The 20,695-nt window shown below is 39.3% G+C and overlaps 1 protein-coding gene across 3 annotated transcripts in view; it reads right to left on the reverse strand.

Moving 5' to 3' along the window:
• The window catches only part of GLT1D1 (glycosyltransferase 1 domain containing 1), an 88,624-nt gene that overhangs the window by 48,716 nt on the left and 19,213 nt on the right, over positions 1–20,695 (reverse strand). For all 3 annotated transcript variants that reach the window (XM_038373742.2, XM_043497856.1, XM_038373741.2), the window contains exons 4-6: positions 18,937–18,988; positions 10,346–10,382; positions 9,126–9,182 (exon numbers count right to left, since the gene is read on the reverse strand). In XM_038373742.2, coding sequence (XP_038229670.1) covers positions 9,126–9,182; positions 10,346–10,382; positions 18,937–18,988 — 146 coding nt within the window. The remainder of the gene's footprint in view (positions 1–9,125; positions 9,183–10,345; positions 10,383–18,936; positions 18,989–20,695) is intronic.

The following is a 20,695-nucleotide window of genomic DNA, read 5'->3' on the forward strand; positions in this document are numbered from 1 at the left end:
TGAAATTTTACTATTTTAAAGGTAATTATAAAGACTACATTTTGCTGCCCTGAAGACAGAACTATCCATTATCACCTGTCTCCACGACTCTTCTCACTCTTGCTATGTGCTGAGGCCTAACAAAAAATATATTATTCTCTTTGCTTTGCAAAGTCTCATGTGTGAATGCTTATAGTCTAGGCTTTAATAGAGTCATTAATTTAAGGTGTGACTGTAAACTGATTTAAATGGATGTGAATGCTTTTATTTCACTTTCAATTATACTTATTTCAGTTTAGCTTAAATCAATTAGGAACAGGGTTAAGCTAAACTGAAATAAACCAATCAAAGTGTCCACACAGGTGTTTGAACCAGTTTAACTTAAACTGGTTTAAGAAAACTGGTGGAAGATTTTATGTAGCCAAGGCCTCCGTCAGGAGGACAGCCTAATAAAAGCAATCTCCTAGGGAATATATTTAGCTTGATGGTAGTAAATGACAATGACTGATACTTAATTGGGAAAGACTATATATTTTCTTTTTGAGGGAGACATTTAATTAGTACCAACTATTTAAGTGGCACTAAATCCTAGGTGCTAGAGAATCCACTGTTATATAAATCCTCAAGTCCTTTCCTCCCTGCAGCAGGAATGTGAGGATCATAGAAACTGGGGAAGATGTTGCCAAAGCTTATATATAAAAAGATTAAATAAAGAATATATATTAGACAGCAAAAAGCAGGGGACTCTACTTCAGAATTGAGATATAGCATGGCACTATATATATGGGGCCTTGAGAATATCCATGTCTTGGGTGTCAAAAGAGTATAACAGAGAAACAAACTAAGTAGCATCTCAGGAATCATTTCTGAAGCGTTCCTGAATACATTATTTTTACGATAAAGGCAAGAGTAAAATACAGCCACCATCACTTAACAGGACTTTAAAATAGCAAATTTATTTAGCACCCTCCTAATATGAACAATCAAGAAAAAAATTGATAGAGAAATCTCAGATAAATAGTAAAAAATTGTTCTTATAAATCTTACTGAAGAGCCGCAGGCGTCAGTGTGAAATCAAACTCTGTCTTGCTGCAGGTAAGGATGCAGTTTGAGAATATCTTATCTCAAGTGACCTAGTTTCTCACTGTTTGTTCAAATACAGACATTTTTCTTATTTGAGGTTTTAATGGCTGTTTTCATAAAATGTATTCACAAGTTTCCAAAGGGGGAAAGCCAAACTTTTGATGATTTTCATTCAAAGTGCTTGTTTTGGACAGGATTTTTTTTAAAAAATCCAGAAAAAAACAAACCTTTAACATTTGTTTTGCCTTTTATAGTTTGATTTGAAAATAATACATATTAGAGGTCAAATTTATTTTTATATCAGGTATATTGATTTTATTTGTGCATTTAAATAACTTGGAACACAAGGTTACACATAAGCACACCCTGTCTACAAACAAGATTGCCCTTATGAATGCTGGGTCAAGGGAAAAGTCTTCAGGATTATTTTTTTTTAAATTCCTGACTTGAACTTGATTTTCACTTTTATTCCAGAGATCTTTAGACCACCATACCAGGTCCACATTATTTAGGCTTATCCACCTGACTCCTCTTTTGTTCAGAAACTATGTCTAAGTTATGACTGGAGAGTGAGGTTAAATCCCCTCTCGAATCCTCCTTTCTGTTCACTTTGAACCATACCAAATCTTTTATCTCTCATGAAAAATTGTTCATTTTTCTGTCTTTGTGGGGGGGGTGGTCCCCCCACCATGCCTTGAAGGGCTTAAAACATCCCTGGGAGAGGGCGGAAAACAGCCACAGCTATAGCCTGTGCAATTAGGGCCCATCTGGCCCTTATAAGAGGGAAGTGGGCCAGAAGGAGAGATGCTCTGTCTGGTTACATGGAGAGACAAGGACCTTGCTGCCTGGGAAGCTGAGGAGGGTACCTAGGGCACAGCCATGCTGGGGAAGAGCAGAAGGAGCTGGAGAGCTCCAGCCGAGCAGAGCCCCAGGCTGCAGGCCGAGGTAAAGGCCCACAAAAGGGTACTAAGGCTGCAGAGGAGCAGCCCAGACCTAGACAGAGGCAGCTGGTCCGACCTCCCTGGCCGATGATGAATGATACAGGCTGCAGTCTGCCCCAGGAAGCGGGGGCTAGATGATGACTGACAGTAGCCACTGAGGCAAGGGAGGGATAGGGGGTTGGCGGTTCCCTTGAGAGGGGAGACCCAGACTGAGGAGAGACTGCAGGGGGCAGAACCCTAATCTAGAACGGCACCAGGGTCCGGGGCCAGCGGCAGGCGAGACACTGACCGGCAGAGGGTGCTCCTGGCTGAAAAGAGCTAATTCCTTGGACAACCAGCAGAAGGTGACGCCGCAGCAGTGCGTCGTCGCCCCGCAATGGTCTTCTACACATTTCAAAGTATTAACTGATCTACAAAAGAAAATCTATAGGTTTCTTGCTGAGATTTCAGATTCTGTCTGAGATGATTATTTTATCTTCCAGAGTTTGAATCTTGGATGACTTTGTCCACCACTAGAATATATCTTTGATATGCTCAGTAAGTCTTCTAACTCTGCTTTGTCCTTTACATTCATCTCTTCCTCCACATGTTGGAAGTGTCACAATAAATCATCTAATTTCTTTTGTGTTCTCATAACTAAGAGTTTTGCAGCATTAGGTCTTCAACACTGGTTTTTTAAAATCTTGTCTCTGACTCTCAAAATTCAACCCTTCATGATTTTAAATATCTTTAGCTGCTCAGCCCCACCAAATTCCCCATTTTGTTTACTACAGTAGCATTACATGGCAGTTCCCATAATCCAGTCCAGCTTTTCAATTCTACCTTATCGTTTGCTGATCTGGAAGCCATTGACTTCATTGAGAACAGAATTAGGTCCATCATTAGTACAATTAGGTCCCCATTCAGCAACACATTTAAGAACAAGTATATGAATAACTTTAAAGAAATGATTAAATGCTTGGCATAATTAGGACCTTAATCTACAAAGTAATCCTTTCCCTTGAAATGAAATGGGGGGTGGGGGGGATATAGGGGACAGACTCCATTGTAACTGAAGAAACTAAAAGTAGTTTATCATAAATTTATCACTAGAGGGCATTTGCACTCTCAGAGCCCTAATCTTCCTAGGTGCTGCACACTCTCAACTTCCATTGATTCCACTGAACTACTCAACACCTCACAGGATAAGGACCTTATCTGGAAAAATTAGATTGCAGAAAATGTAGCATCATATGGCTTCTATAATTTCTAGATGTTATCAGTAATAGATATGGCAGTATGGTTTTCATTGCATGTAAACAAAAAACAAGTCTGAGATATTTTCCCCCAAAGATTCAACAATCAGACTTCACAATGTTAGTGTGAATAGGACTGAATTTCTTTTGAGCATAGGCCTGGCTTCCTACCCTACTAGCAAATTTTAAGCCAGTTTATAAGCATCTCCCACTGAGTAGTAACTCACTCCAATAATCCTATTCACTCAAATGGGAACACTATGGTGAGTAACTGCTCACTGGTGTAATTAAAGAGTTCATAATAGCCCTCAAAATGTCCAGTTACTAGGAACATACCTAAAAACTGTGTTTTGATCATTGGTTAGATGGTGACTGAGAGAAAATACCTGACTGGCCTGTGTTATGACCATTGCTTGCTGAAGTCCCTTGGATTTCTACAGAGACTTTCACCATCTTGTCTTCCTTAACATTGCACTAACCTTGTCTCTTTCTCCATAGTTTTAGGAAAACACAATGCATCTGTGCAATCCCATCTATGCCACAATAGGTCACGTAACATTTTCAATCTTGCTCCATAGCAAAGCATCTTCAGAAATTGTCCTAGCAGAGGTAAATTAAATACCAAGACTATGTCTGACGTTGGTTGTTTGATTCTACAGTGACACCTGATCCTAAGAGATCATGCGACCTTCCTGGAGTGTCTAATATTGGTTCACTTTCCTGCCAGAATAGGGTTGAAATCTAATCAATCTTTCTCAACTCATAACTAACAAAGTGCAGTACAATAATCTACCCTTCTGAACCACAGTGTCCTTATTTAGATCTTAGGAACCTAATCAAATGCTCACTGAAATCAATGGAGGTCTTTCCATCAACTTAAATGGGCATTGGACCAGTCCCTACCTTAAGCAGCTATATGCCATCCTTGAGCAGAGGAGACAAATCTGGGTTTTCACATTGACGTAGGTTGTGGTGTTGTTTTCTATTGACAAATTTTCAGTGGAGTCTACACTATTTAAATTGTTTTAGGTGCACAGATGGACATCTCAAACTGGTGACATGACTGATGTGCTTTGGATAGTTATTAAGCATCAACAGGAAAAGTTTCTCTCTTAGAAATTTGCTTCCAGGATAACTGTCTTGTTGGAGTCTAATTTTAAATCTGGGGGTGGCCATGATTTTTGGTTTGTCTTTTGATGTCTGCAATCTGTCTTTTTATTATGTGGAAAAGACTGCAAAGTTGACAACAAATAAAACACTAATCAATTCCAAAAGTTCCCTCTTTGCAGACTTATCCAATAAAATGCTTCAAAATCTCCAGTTGGTGAAAATATTACCGCTGGGAGCTTAGGTACACTAACTCTAAACTAGCATTACCGTCAGTCCCTTGATCATTGCATGGAAGCCTAATGAGTTAAAATACAGATTCCATGATTTTATACCATTCTTGCATTGTACCCACAAAAATTATTACAAAAATTAAAAATCCCTTCCCTATATTAAGCAATTGTCATTTATATCCACCATTCATTGAAATCTGCTAGGCAGCTTGCTTTCCTTGGATTTTGCCTGCATGCCTCCCACATTTTGAGAGGTGAGGGAGGGCTGGTTTTAGCACCCACTGTAATTGATCCAGGCCAGATTCTGCCACCCTTACTCACACTGTGTCTACTTGTACTTCACTCCATCTACAGTCCCGCTGTTTTCAATAGGACTATTTGTGGGATAAGGTTCTATTCAGCATGAGTATCAGGCATCACTATGGTTGTGGAACTCAAAACCAAGTTGGACTATGTAAGTGGGGCGTATACAATTAGGAAAAAAACAAAGTTTTCAAAAGGGTCCACTGATTTTATGACACTTACTTGGCACTATATGGCCTAATTTTCACGGCTACTTAGCATTTATGCCTCCCAATGACTTCAGTTGGAATTGTAGGGCTAGGTACTGGCTGACTTGAGTTGGGCACATAAGATGGAGAACACTTCTAAAAACATTTGGAAGGGGTTTTGGAGAAAAAACTATTAATCCCCTTTAGAGACAGGATAGAAGTAACAGTAAATACATGACAGAAGTCAAAAGAGAGTAAATTTCATGAGATGAACGAGATTGGGCAGTCACAGAATCACATAAATAGTAGATGATCTGGTTAAAGTGCACTGAATTGAGCAACTATATGCCTTAATTGAATCAAAATGGCACTACTTTCCAGGAAAATATTGTGTCTGCTATATTTTCTAAGACTTGCCACTAACTGCTACTAGTTTACATAATTGTGAATGTATATGAGTGGATCTAGAAATTGCAAACTCCATGAGAAGCACCCCTTCTGTTCCCTTTGTTTGTTATTCTCCAGCAAGCATGGAATTAGGGACAAACAACCAGACCCAATCTGCTACAATGGAGGATGTTCTAAATGCTACAGTGTTGCTAGGGTATGGGGGAAAGTGTTGATGAGAACTACAGCCCATCTCAGGAGAACGAAATAGGAGCAGGACTGATGATAAGACAAATGAGATGAGAAACTTGGTCATAAAACCAATACACACTGAATAATTTTGTCAGTTTTCAAGTTATTACTTAGCAGGCATGGAAGTCACAGTCACTGTTTGTTTTTTTCTGTGAATTGTTTTGCACATTTGCATTAGGATAAAACTGCCTTTAATATATCAGACAAAATGCATTTATGGGGGAATCTTCTCCTCCCTCGCACCCTCCAACCTAGCTGTTCCTTTAATCACAAAATAGTGAGACACAGGATCCAATCAATGCTGGGGCTATCCTAGGCAAGTGACAAATCGTTATACTTCTGAAAATTATTAATCTTAGTGGCACTGTGCTGGTGTGCTATGATTTACTGAGAACAAAATAACCTCACAATGCTCAATTTAAAATTGGACATGGGTTCTGAATAATGACACACTTGCTGACATGCTAAAGCAATTGAATAGTGTGGATTCATTTGTAACAAAGGAAGAAAGAGGTGTACTGTTGAAGATCAGATTGATGAATGCAATGCAACAAAAAAAAATTTCCAGGGTAAAATGCCTGAAAATTTTTCTTGTTGGGAAAAGGAGCCTTAATAATCAAAGTGTTAAGGTTAGATGGTTTTTTGAAATTAGCCCTTCCTCCAGATGTGCCATTACAGGGGAAAATTTAGAAGAGCTCGCTTTTACTTATGGGTTGAGGTTGGAACTCAGTGTAATAGTGCTGGTCATAAGCTTGCTGTGCAGGTACAATTCACTGGTCCACATGGCAGACATATTGCACATAGCAAGGAATGATCCAGACACCTGCATTTCCCCCACAGTCATTACATGAAGTAGCATGTGCTGCATATATGTTTCAGAAGTTATTGGGCTCAAAATGCAAGATTGTATGGCATGTGTTAAGCAGGAGGTCAGACCAGATGTTCACAATGATCATTGAAATCTATGAATCTCAGTGCAACCAATTAGGCTATTGTAACTCTTGAGTTTCCCTGTCCACCAGATACCTCAGTGCCTGCTTCTTTTTTGTCTCTTCTGGTCAAGCACCATAGATTTAGCTCCCCTCGCCTATGGCAGTTCAGAAATAGAGACTCTTTATAGCAGATTAGTTCTGGCCTCTTCAACTTTCAATATAAAGTGGCATAGAGCCATTGAAGTCAATGGAGCTACTCTAGTTTACATCAGCAGAGGATCTGGCCCTAACTTGTCTTTTGGACATACTCTTTCTGCAGGCTTTTAGGAAGACTGGGGTAACAAGGCGGAGAGCTTTATTTATCACTACTCATTTGGTAGTGGATTATGACCAACTATAGCTATAAGTTTCAGAGTAGCAGCCATGTCTCTAAGGTGCCACAAGTACTCCTTTTCTTATAGCTATAAGGTAGAAACACCTTCTCAATTTTCATATAATGCTAGTGTCTGTATTTGAGCTGAGCTTAAAAAATTTAGAAGGGTCCCCGGAACATGGGATGGCTGTTGACTGCCAGGTTATGGGGGTGGGAGTGCGGGGGAAAGAGATAACAAAGCTATAAACCCTCAGTTGCCACAACTCACTCTACATTCCTGATTCCCCCACGCTGCAAAAATTAGGTAAACCCTTTGCTGAGTCTAGTCTGCTTCTATGTATGTATGTATTTGTATTCAGATAAGTAAGTCAGTGAGATTTTTGTTGTTGTTGTTGTTCTTGGCTGACAAATGGCAAAGGTGCTCTCAGCCCAGAAAATAATTTTTGTTTCAATTTGAGAGGGGAAAAAATCAACTTTCCAATATTCAAGCTACATGAACTATAACTTTTCAAGTATTTATGCTTATTATTCAAATGATGTACTCAAAGGAGTTGTGCTCCAGGGGTTAAATACACAGTAAGCATATTAATTCTAAATTAATTAAATGGACATTTTAACCAATAGGCAATTCAAAAATCCTTTAAAAATTTATTATGCTGTGTCTGGCACACATCTGCTTGTATGTTGTTTTCCCGTCCCCTGGTATTTCTCTGTTGGATTGTAAATCCTTCAGGCCAGGGATTATATTTCTATGTTTGTGTGGTGCCCAGCACAATGGGGATCTGATTAAATATTTAATAACAATAATTAGAGATGGGCAGAAAGTCAGTTTTCCCATCCCAGGAAAATTTTTGAGAGTCTGGAAAACTTTCCATCCCAAATCAGGACAAAAGCTGATAACTCTCAAAATTTTGCAGAGTTGAAATCCTACAATATTTTGTTTTAGAAACAAATATGCTCTCTGGAAATATACTCATCCAGCTGTGGATGCTGACTGAAATTAACATAAATGTCTGTTTCAGAGCTGCTCAATAGCACTCAATAGCAGCTGTGAAACTGACCAAACTCTTGCTGTCAGCCTGGGATCCATGTAAAGTTCATAGAAATCTAGTCAATCCCAGAAAAGATTTTGACAACTCAGTTAATTCCAACAAAAAAAAAAGTTGTCTGAATTTTTTCAACCAACTCTAACAACATGCAGAGAATATTCTTGATTTCTATGAACTCTAGGTCAGGTGCTAGAGGGTCTCATTGAAATAAATGACAAAACTCCCATTACTTTCAGTAGAAGCTGGTTCATACCCTAATTGCCTATTTTAAAGATTTATTAATTTATTAATAAAACAATCTTTTCTTTTCCTAAATTGTCTCCTGCTTTGAAACCAAGTTTCAGCCCAGACAAATATACAATTGGCACCATAAAGAGGTTGCCAGATAGTTTAGTGGCAACCTGCCTGTCCAGAAGTCCAAGCATGCTTACCATTCTTGTTGAGTCTTCATAGTGAGGCCATATACCCTATAGGCACAAATACTGAATGATATCTGATCTCTCCAGGTCAAAAATTAGGCTCACTGTGGGGGTTAGATTGTGAAAGTTTGAAGTGCTGTTACAGATTCCCTATCCATCTCTTCTATGAAAGTCATACTGGCCTCCATCACATTCCTGTGTATCACAAGAACGCTCAGATATCTGTGCTTTGGTCATGAGTGAAATGAGTGTTACTGCCAACTACCTTTCCAGGGGACATCTGTCCATATCTCATAGCCACTTTATTGTTTGGTACAATTTCCTGTTTGTCAGTTTAAGCGTGGCAAAAGGATGGGACTAGGAATAGCAGGGGGAGTTTGCTGCTGTGATTAAAAAGCAAGGGCAGAATTCTGACTGCATGATTTTAGCTAGCACTGTTAATCCCTCACTTTCAAGAGTACTAAAAAAACATAACCATACAACAGATCAACTTACATATTCTAAAATCCCTTCCAGAATAGAGACAAAAACAGAAAATCATTCAAACATATCAGGAATATATACTGAAAACTTAATTAGAGGAACAGGCAGCATGTGTGAGCTATGCACTTTGTTCAGAAGCATAAAGCAGTTTTACATTTTACCTGCATTTTGTAGAAATCTCTTCCAGTTAAAAGTTGCACTGGGTGTGGTCATAATTCCTAGATTCAAGGAAGAAAAGGACAACATGTTTTACTAGACCTACGGTGGCAGAACAATAGCTCAAAGTCTTGTATTGAGCGAATAATGTCTTTGTCAAATACTCTAAATCCCACTTGAAATTGCTCCCATTTCAGGCTTTTCCTTTCCCACCCACATTTCCTTGCCTAGAATTTCTGTAGCATTCAGTTTGAGTTTTCCAATTTAGGTTCCAATATTTATACCTTGGGCCAAATGCACTCAGAGGGTGCAACTCCATGGAAGTCCACAGAGTCATGCCTACTTTCACCAATGTTGGTTTGGCCTCTTAATACTATGTTGTTGTCTGGATATCTCATAGGTAGATTTTACTTGACGGTAAAATCATCTGGATTTGTTCTGAAACGTATACCAAAGTATCATGGAATAAAACATCATACCCAAATACTTGGATGTCACTACCAAATTATATGAATATTTAATCTCTTCACAAATTTTAAACCCTAACCCCACAATACACATTTTAAAAAAATCTCTCTTTAGAAGGCCAAAGTTAAACATCTAAAATTTTATTTTCACATTCTACAATTGGTTAGTTTAGGAACATCAACAACAGCTGAAGCAGCCACATTTATAATGCTAAGCTAGGTCTTAATTTTTATTAAATATTACCTAGATGGCACCATAGGTGTATATAGTGCTTTACAAACAGAATACATCACATTCCCTGGACTAATTGTCCAACCAAAATTTTCAAAAGCAAATACTGATTTTGGGTGCCCCTGGTTTTGGGACTCCAACTTGAGGCATGTTAAAGGGGCCTGATTTTTAGAGAATGGGTGCTCAGCACTTTCTGAAAATTAGGCGTGAAGAGTTTATGCAAAGCTTATTGAAGTCTCTGGAAGACTCTCACTGACTTCATCATGCTCTGGGTCAGGCCCATAAATGTGTCATGTTGGGCAGCTGAAAGTTGACTCACCCAAAATCAAGAGTTCACTTGAAAATCTAGGTGAAATCTTGGCCCACTGAAGTCAACAGCAAAACTCTGACTCCAGTGGAACCAGGCTGTCATCCTATGTCTATTTCAGCCAGACTTCTGTATTACTTAAAAAATGCACATAAGTAAACATCACAAGGGTAGTAAGCTTTAAAACAAGCATGTACCTTGAATATTTCAAAAACTTACCTTGAGTTTGGATATATATTTTGCTTCTAGCATCTGGCTTTAAAGAGAGGAGTGGAAAAGCGTAAATTTCATTGCACACTCCCCACCCCAAAAACTGTTCAGACTCAAAATAATCTAGTGCAGTAATATGCTCAACTGCATAGTTGCCCTTTGAGTATTGAGAAGCAAAACAGACTAGCTGTACTTCTAATGGGTTTTGAACATTAGAAAGGAACACTTTTGCAAGGTCAAATGCACAAGAAGATCAGTGATTAAAATTAGGTTTAATCAATCTTTGTATCAACCAACCAATTCTGCAATTTGATACAATTACCAGATTAATATAAAACCTACTTTTTCGCTTATGCCAATGACACTTCTAGCATCCATTACTCTGCTCATTGCATGGAGAGGGGGAGAGAGAGAGAGAACTATTTCTTTGCAGAAGGAAGGCTGTAGTTTCAAAAAACACTGGGACTAGCAAAAAAAAACATAATTGGTTTAAAAGCCACAGGATCAGTTTAATCAAAGTGCATTTATTTAAAAGGGCCTTTCAAACGTACCAGGCAAGAAACAAAACTCCACTTATCTCTCACAGCATCCTTTGTCAAAGACTGCTGCCGAATATATATGGCCTTATCTACATGTGGAAATTGTCCAACATAGCTATTCTGGAATAACTATTCCACTATAGCTTCTGGAATAACTCCCCTCTGTGGACACTACTCTGCTTCCAAAGGTATTCTGGAATAGCTATGCAGTGCAGATATAGCTGTTTTCACCATGTAGACAAAGCTTGTGTGTTTAAACAAGAGCTTGCTCCTTCACAGCCTACCCTTCTTTCCATAATTGATTCTATAGCAAATCAGGCTGTATAATATGCATTTTACCATGAAAACAGCCAAGTAGGCCTCTAGTCAAGAAGTACTCTCAGGTCCTCTCTAGAACAAAAAGGCATTGCAAACAACCAAAGGAGCAATATCTGTGCAAAGCTTTGTGTTCATACAAAACCACCTTACTTACAAGTCTTACAAGCACTCACTATAACATCTGTGAAGAGGCATTAAGTTCCCGACTGGCTGAACTGGTGTAGTCAGTCTATAAATTCTCCCAAGATATCCCTGGAAGCTTCAGGGTTTGAAACTGCACAACAATGATGTTTTCTATCATAGGGGCAAATATATCCCCCTCCTTTGCTGCAGGTTCTGCTACCCACATAGGGGGAGGCAGTGGCCTGGATTTGCAGGGGAGGGTGCACTCCTGTGAAGTACAGATCACTGGTCTGTGGTGTCTCCCTCTACAGCATGGGGCCTGAGGATCAGCTGCCATGCAGACAATCCTATCTTCCATCTTTTGGAGGATACTGGCCCCAGAGCTGTAGTACTGTTGGGCTGTAGTACTGGCTAGTGCTTGCCTAAATAGCTCAGACTGACTATTGTGGTGAGCAGTTGCCCACTGGGGCAGAGAGTCCCTATATTATCCAGAGTTTGGCATCCACAGATACAGTATAAGCAATTTAGGATATTCACCTGTATCAGCAGATTGTGAACCTGCACATCACCCACCCTTAAGGCTGTCCTTGGGCCACAGCCTGTGAAATCACAAGTGCCAGATAGTGACTTTATGGCAGGAAGAGACGCACCGTTTTTCGAAGAAAGCCCCAGTTCAAAAACAAATGTGAAACAACTGCACATATTGTTTTTCAGCTTTGTCTTATGTGACTGGCCCTCTCTACAGCTTCCAGTTTCTTGAAACTTGAAATACCAGTTTCAATTACTGAAAATTAACAGCAACAGAACCGAGAGAGAAAGTAATTCAAGAGGAAGTGGTATGTCATCATCCTGAAATAGCCCAGTCAAGAGGATAGGAAGTTTACTGGAAGTTACTGAACTGGCTACTTCACAGACAAATATTAGTGCTGTAATTAAAGGGGAACCGGGGTGACAAGAATTATGCTGTTTAGATTAGGGCTTTCCATAGTCATGGGCTGCCCTACAGATCCTGTATGAATACTATTATTCCATGGGCTCTAAAAAAAACCCAACCAAAACAGCTATAAGAGGTATGCAACAACATAAACAGTCTCAGATATACTGTAACAAATAACCTCTTGTATTTATATAGCACCTGTCAGTCCAAGAGAGCTCAAACATGTCATAAACTATAGACGGAGGCAGTCGTGGGGAGGAGGATGGCAACCAATTGTTCTGCAATTTGATTGTGGACAAACTAGGGAAGTTAGAAATCTGGGCTAGGAGACTGAAGCAAACCCCTACAAAAATGGCCAGAAGATCGTTAGGGTGGGATTTTTAGAAGTGTTCAGCAGCATCTAACTCTGTTCCCCTTGAAATCAATGGCAAAACTCACTATAACTGCAATGGAAGCAGTGGGGCCGATACTGAGAGCTTCTGAAAATATCATCCTTAGTATCCACACAGAGCAAATAACTTCATTACACACACATGCAAAGGGTCAGACCCTCAGCTGGCATAAAATGGAGTAGCTGTATTGAATCTGATTTACACTAAGTGATGATCTAATCCAAATACTTCAAGGACCTCATTGAAACTATGAAAGAGCAAAGCAATTCCAAGTTCAAAATCAGGGCTAACTGTTCTTACTAAAATAAAAACCACAAGTGTTGCCAAGAGCCCCACATGTATTTATATATTTTATAATGCTCTGCATACGGATTGGACTTTCTTTGCTCAGTATTTGTTCTTTCACTTGCCTGTAAATACCATAACTGCTTACGATCCAGTATGTCACTTGCTTAACAGCTAAGTTACAAACCCAGTGATTGTACAAAAATACAAAGCTAAGCATGAGTCTGAAAAATTTCAGTTATGCGCTAAAGTGGAAAAAAGTAATAAAGAACTTATTTCAACCTAGAATATTCTTTATAAGAGCACACTACCTCAAACTATATTTCTATGCTGTCACCAGACTAGGCATTCTTGTTGAAACAAAGATTAATGTGTGATGCATAGGTGAACTGTACACTGAGCTGAGATTATGAAACGCTGGTTGTTTTTTAAGACCACAACCCCTTTATCTACAGCCTCATTTGTCAATGACACTGAAGAAACACAAAACTGCTTTAGTCAGTTCCAATGAGAACATTAAAGAGTATCCAATGATAATACATATTTAAATTGTATCATAGGATATAAATTCTTATTAAAAATGTACAAAATGACACTTCATTAAAAAGTAACTAGATTTTATATTACAAATCTGGTAAGGGATGATATATGTTTATTTATATCTTAGTGACTCTTTGGGGAGGTGAAAATTCACCATTGGTCTGTTCCTTTGAGGACTTGGCTATTCTCAGAGATTTTTAAGGTCAGAAGGGACCATTAAGATGATGTAGGCTGTGAAATTCATCAAGTAATATCTGCATCTAGCTTGTATCTTGTGGTTGAACTAGAGCATGTTTTAGAAAGGCATCCCATGTTGATTTAAAGATGTTAGCTTTCAGGTCCATTGTCTCCAATGGGAGCTTTTGGTGCTCAGAACCTTGTAGAATATACTTGGAAATTGCAGAATTGGCCTCTCTTTTATTTAACACGAACACAAGATTCAATTTCACTGTACTGTATGATATTTATTGTACAAAGATTATTGTATTGATACAGCTTTTTAAACCATTTCTTGATTCGGATCCTATTGGAAGGCTGTGTCTCAGAACTATCGGATATAAACTCAGAGCCTTAGCTTGCTGTTACTTATAGGATGTGAATTTCACATTTCCATGTATATGTAGAAGGCAAATCACGTGGCTTTGTCCCATACAATACACAAAAAATATATTTAATCCTCACACGCACACACACAAATAGTATCATGCAACTGAGAGTTTGGCAGCTGTGTGCGGGAGGATGTGTGTTACAGAATTAGGTTAAATTCTAATTCCACATTTTACATTGGCTTAATTGCATCCTCAATCGGTACACTTTTCAAAAAGCACCACTAACATGAGCCTGTCTTCTGCTGCCTTCAGTCTAATTTATACTTCCCTGGTACAAATTATGCAGCAATGTGCACAAGAAAGTAGTAGACAGGGCCTGATCAGGGATCATATTCACTCAAATTCATACACTATATGGCCTGGCTCTTAAGTCTTGCGGCAGAATGGCACTCATACAGCTTTGGAAGGAGCTAGAATAGGGGCAGACAGTTTCAACAGTGCAGCTCTTGTCCTCGATCCCAATTCAGCAAAGCATTTAAGCACATGATTAAATCCATTGAAGTCAATGGGATTCGCACATTTAAAGTTAAGGAACTAGTTAAGTGCTTCACTGTGTCAGGGCCCTTGACATAGTTTTTCTAGTAATGTGTATATTTTACCCCTGAGAGAACTTTGCCTATAAGGAGTGAACACAGGGGAAAATGGGGTGGGTGGGGGTGAAACTGGCCACAGTTAACATTTCTTTTGTTGTATTCTCCTTTAAAAAAAATTGGGGAAGGGTATAGTTGAGTGGTGATAAAACCGCCATTGGAAAGCGTTTTTTTTCACTGAGATTACGCTGTTGGAATAACAAATTGATCATAAGCACTAGGCCTTTTACAATATGTCACGTACTCAGATTATGCATGATTAAAAATTAGCATTGTGTACTTCCTAATTAAAGATACTTTATCCAATACAACGAAAGGAGTTTGTTGGAGGATATGACCCTCTGAGTACCATACAATTTCTAGTACTTGCTAGTGATGCAGCTCACGGTACTATGAAATAATGGGTAAGGAATCATAATATTCTGAGGAAAATAGCACAGAAAAGTGCATTTGTGTTTCTCAATGTTTGTAGTTGAAATATCCATGTCCTGTGCTTTTTCTTAAAGGTTCAGGTGTTGTATTTGAAATAACAGTTCTTAAAAGCCAGGTCACTAGCCTAGGACTTGGGAGACCCTTCTCTGCCACAGATATCCTGTGTGCTCTTGGGCAAGTCACTTAGTTTCTCTGTGCCTCAGCTCCCCATCTGTAAAATGGGAATTATAGCATGGCCCTACCTCACAGGAGTGAGGGAAGGATAAATGCCTAAGGAAAATGATTGCAAGATTATGGAAATTAAAATTGAAGAGATGGTACATGTAGTTAGTTCCTATTGCTGTTGGTGATTATTAGATCAGAAATAAGGGAAGACGTGGAGAGGAGGAGGAGAAGGAATGAATCATTAAGAGACAAATACCCTCTTAAGAAATGCCTGGAGTCAGTCATGTTGCAGCTCATTCAGTCAGGCTAGCACATGTAAACAGTGCAGATTTTTTTGAGTTCATTTCACCCTATGAACAGTCCAGGTGGCAGCCAAGGGATTCCTCCTCCTATTCGTAGATCAGTTTCCAAAGGAACTGTTGTTTCAATTAATGAACAGACCAAGTTCTGGTACACTGTAGGGGTGACTCTGAAACAAGCTTGCAATAATGTAAAGCAGTGGTTTCAAGCACCTGTATTTTGATCAAAATCACTCCAAGAGCAGAAGCATGTCATCTGGAGCAACCGGACAGCGGAGCTGCTACACCAACATCTTAAGCTACGCAGTATGTACTCCCCTTTGAACTTGGCAAGCTCTGCCGCCTGATGTGGAGGATGGGTTGGGCCAGGGCCTCCACAGCCCTCTTTGGGTTTGTTAGAGCTGTTAATGACACTAGCCAGGAGCAATCTTTGTGCTCCAGTGAGGGCAAAGACTGCAGCTGTGCCCAGTTCCTTGTGTCTTCCCCATTCTTAAGCATCTGTGAAGGGTCCAGGTTCAGGCCTGGTCTACATTTGGCATTGGCCCCAAATACCACCATTTGGTGGCCAGCCACAAGTGTAGTTGCCCTAGTGCAAACACCTGTTACAGACAGGGTGAAGAATGCTAAACTGCTGCAGCTTACCCAGTTTCAAGCAGGGGTTAGCCCCACCGTTACAAACAACAGTGTTGCCAGTAAGGGACTTACAGTAGTACAGGTACAATATTGGCTGTAATGGGGGAACAAAGACAGGCCCTTAAACTGGTATGTTATGGGCCAGATCCTCAGATGGTGTAATCTGACCTAACTCCTTCAAATCAATGGAGGTTTATTGATGTACACCAGATGAGCATCTGGCCTGAAGTTTGTAAAGCACTTCAAGGTCTTCAAAAGGCAGGTGTTCTCGAAGTGCAAAGTATTATTTTATTATTACAATGGATACTGTTGCATGATCTAAACTACTTCTATTCAAAACAAATAAAAATGTTGTTTTCTTTTAATATCTTCCAGCACATGCAGTGCAATTATAAAACAAACCACGCAAATGACAAGAGAGGAAAAAATATGACCAAACTAAATGCTTCCAATTCTGGATTACTGGTATTTAGGTGGTGCTCTACTGCTTTTCTATTTGATGATAATTAGTGGGATTAGCTAAATTATATACTGAGCCAAATTTGTTTACGAAGAAGGATTATTTAAACAAAGCAAAATCTGACAATATTGTAAAGAGAGAGAATCAAAATGTAATTGCACTAAAACTATGCCTTTAGAAAGAATGCTCAGACAGAAATCGTCAAAGAGAATCACATTTCTTGCACAACTGATTTTTTCCAACCTCATTGTCTGATTTTTTTGCAAGGCCTGTTTCTTAAACTCCTTTAATTTTAGCCTCTCTCTGAAATTTGTGAGTGCCTCTCTATAAAAGTTCAATGTAAGTTTACATTTTTCTCTTGTCATTTACTTTCCCTATTCCTTTGGTCTATGCAATATATTTTAATAGTACAATTTTAGGAAAGTGGTCATATTCACCCATGGTAGGACTACACCGACTTCAGCTCAATTACACCAAAAATGAATTTGGAACAAGACATTTAAGATCATAGCCTCACTCTCTCACTTTTATTCCTTTTTGTTTTAGAGACTGTGGTGGCTTTAATTAATTAATTTTGGACTAAATTCTGGACTCTATGCAAAGCTCAAGTAATCAAGTGGACACATCCACCTCACTAAAAAAAAAACTGGTTGAGACTACTGAACTTATTTCATATGTTACTTAAATAATATTTGCAAAAAGAAAAGGAGTACTTGTGGCACCTTAGAGACTAACAAATTTATTAGAGCATAAGCTTTCGTGAGCTACAGCTCACTTCATCGGATGCATTTGGTGGAAAAAACAGAGGAGAGATTTATATACACACACACAGAGAACATGAAACAATGGGTTTATCATACACACTGTAAGGAGAGTGATCACTTAAGATAAGCCATCAATTTTTGAACATCAAGCTCTAGAAGTAAATTACTTAACACCAGATCTTGGGAATCCTAATTGAAATCTGTTCAGAAACTAGAAAACTAACCCTAGCAATTAAGGGCCTGATCCTCTAGCCAATGAAGACAATGGCAGAGCTATCATTGCCTTGTGTGATGAAGCATTAGGGCTTAGATTAACGTTACCACATTTGGGTCCCAGCCCTTCAAAGAGCTCCACACAGGTGGATTCCTATGTCCATGTGGAACTTCACTACAGCCAACGGGGCTACATATGGGGAAGGAGGTTTGCTTACAAGATCAGGGCCTTATGTATTAGCTGTATGGACTATCGTAAATAGAACATACCTTCTTCCAGAAACACCCAGTAGAAGTACACAGAGAAAAAGCACAAAAGTTTTGCCCCCCAAAAATCTTTTGCTGACATCCATAACGGTTCAAAATGTCATCTTTGAGTGTTATACAATTTTATTAGAAAACATTCCTTTTTAACAATCTTCTTCCATTACAGTAAAGATTAAATGTAATGCTTACTGTAAAATTGAATTCAATGTGGAAATACATACTTCATGCAAATAAAAATAACGCTGCCACTAACAGGACAGAGAGTGTTTGAAAGAACTGGGCAACTATCAATTAAATAATATATTCAGCAGATAATATATTATTCAATGAATTTTATTTTGTATTATTCATCCACATTTACTGCTAATCAGATAATATTCTTCAAATAATTTGTCAAATAATGTATTTTTATCTAATATGTTATATTACAAATAATTTTATCCAGTATTTGACCAGCTGCAGCATTTAGCATAGAAAAGTTTTTCATTTTGTTTTCCGAAACTAACACAATTTTTTAAAAGGTATTATGTATTTTGGTGCTGTATACCTTTCACAGCCTGGTAAATAGGGGATTTCATATTGCTGGGCTTGGTCCAACATTCATTTTAGCTTTGCAATTCATTTTAAGGAGTTTACTTTATTTTCTCTGTTGAAAAAGCAAGTATTTACAAATTAATTTAAAAAATTGCTCATTGTAAATAGAGCTGTTCAGCAAAATTGTGGCAACATCTAGGGGCTTAGTAAAAGATGTAAAAGGAAAGAACATAAACATACTATCAGGAGATACTCAAAAGGCAAAGGCTAGTTTTAAATGCTACAGAGCAGTACTTTAAAAACAACTATAAACTCTTCTCAAATACTAAAGGCTTTCAAATGCCAGACCTATTTGACCCGGCAAAGTACATAAATATAAAATGTTTTCTCCTCCAGAAAAAAATCAGAAATACACAATATGAAGATTATTACAATTCTCCCACATTATTTAGAATTAAATTTTATGACAGTGCCTAGTTGATAATGCTATAATAAACATACCCATTCTGCTGCTGCCAGCTCCTTCATTTTCTCTGTGAAAGCCACTGCAAACCTAGTTAAATGGACAAAAATGGGTAGGATCATCCGCTTAAAGTCTTTAAATATAATAATAAAGGGGCACTTCAGAACAAAAGTATATAAGAACAAAGAGCAGAAGCTGATAAAAATGATTAAAGTAAGATGGAAAATGCAGGAAGCAGGAATTCTATTTGTTTTGCCAAGTAGAGCTAAAGTGAGGATTTATTGCATTCAGTGAAAGCCCAGACCCTGGGGATGCCCACTGCCATTTATCCAGATTGACATAGTTGCCTCCAGGCTGCTCTTCCCATTTCTACAAGTTATGGTAAACTTCTTTCTAACGAGAGAAGGAATCTGAAGTCCAATACAGTTAGGGCATGTCTACAGCGCTGCAGCGGCGCAGCTGTACCAATTCACACCCCTGAGCAACACAAGTTATATTGACATAGGTAGTAGTGTAGACATAGCCGTACATACTGCTGGCAGATCAGCCCAGCCCAGCAATTTGCACATCTTTTCCAGTGAGTACTTGTATAACACCTCACCTCCCTTCTCCCCACTGTCTCCTTTTTGTTTCTAAGCTCCTGTATCAATGCTGTTTACTTAAATAAGCATTGATGAGAGAGGAACATCTGTGCATCAAAAAGTTCACATTATAGCAGGGGTGACCAACCTGTGGCTCCAGAGCCACATGCGGCTCTTCAGAAGTTAATATGCGGCTCCTTGTAGAGGCAACGACTCCGGGGCTGGAGCTACAGGCGCCAACTTTCCAATGTGCCGGGTGGTGCTCACTGCTCAACCCCTGGCTCTACCACAGGCTTTACCCCCACTCCACCCCTTCCTGCCCCCTCCCCTGAGCCTGCGGTGCCTTCGCTCCTCCCAGAGCCTCCTGCATGCCACAAAACAGCTGATTGGGAGGGAGGGGGAGGCACTAATCAGCGGGGCAGCCAGTGGGTGGGAGGCACTAGGAGCAGGATGTGGGAGCTGATGGGAGGCTGCTGATGTATTACTGTGGCTCTTTGGCAATGTACATTAGTAAATTCTGGCTCCTTATCAGGCTCAGGTTGGCCACCCCTGCATTTAGGGTGCTAGCCTGGGACTCAGGAACCCCAGGTTCAACTCCCTGCTCTGCCACAGACTTCTTGTTTGGCCTTAGGAAAGTGACTGAAGGCTTAGCTACATGGTGCAACAATGTGCACAAAGGGGGTGTGAATTCTAAAGTGCACTGTGTTACGCACTAAGTGGCTCATGTAAACCCTGCTGGTGCGTATCAAAAGTTCCCTAGTGCATGTTAACATACTATGTTAACGCACATTAAGGAACTTGTAATGTGCATCAACAGGATCTACGTGGGCCAGTTAATATATGACACTTTGTTGTGCTTTAGAATTCACACCCGGTAGTGCTCGCTGCTCGCCATATAGACAAGCCCCTACTCCCTTTGTGCCTCAGATCCCCAGCTGTTTACAAAAAAAAAGTACTACCTCACAGGGGTGCTACGAGGATAACTCTATTAATGATCATGAGGGGCTCCGATATTACAGTATCAGGGACCATATAAAAGATAATTTTATAATAAAAATACTTGGGCTTACCTGGTGGTTTTCAGCTTCAAAGAGCTGTGCAAACTTCAACTAATTATGCCTCCCCAATATTCCTGTGAAGAAGGTAGGTAGTATTACCTGTTTCACAGATGGGGAAACTGAGGCACCAACTGCTTAAAGCCAGAATTTACAAAAGT

This window comes from Dermochelys coriacea, chromosome 15, assembly GCF_009764565.3.
Source record: "Dermochelys coriacea isolate rDerCor1 chromosome 15, rDerCor1.pri.v4, whole genome shotgun sequence".
Lineage (NCBI taxonomy): Eukaryota > Metazoa > Chordata > Testudines > Dermochelyidae > Dermochelys > Dermochelys coriacea.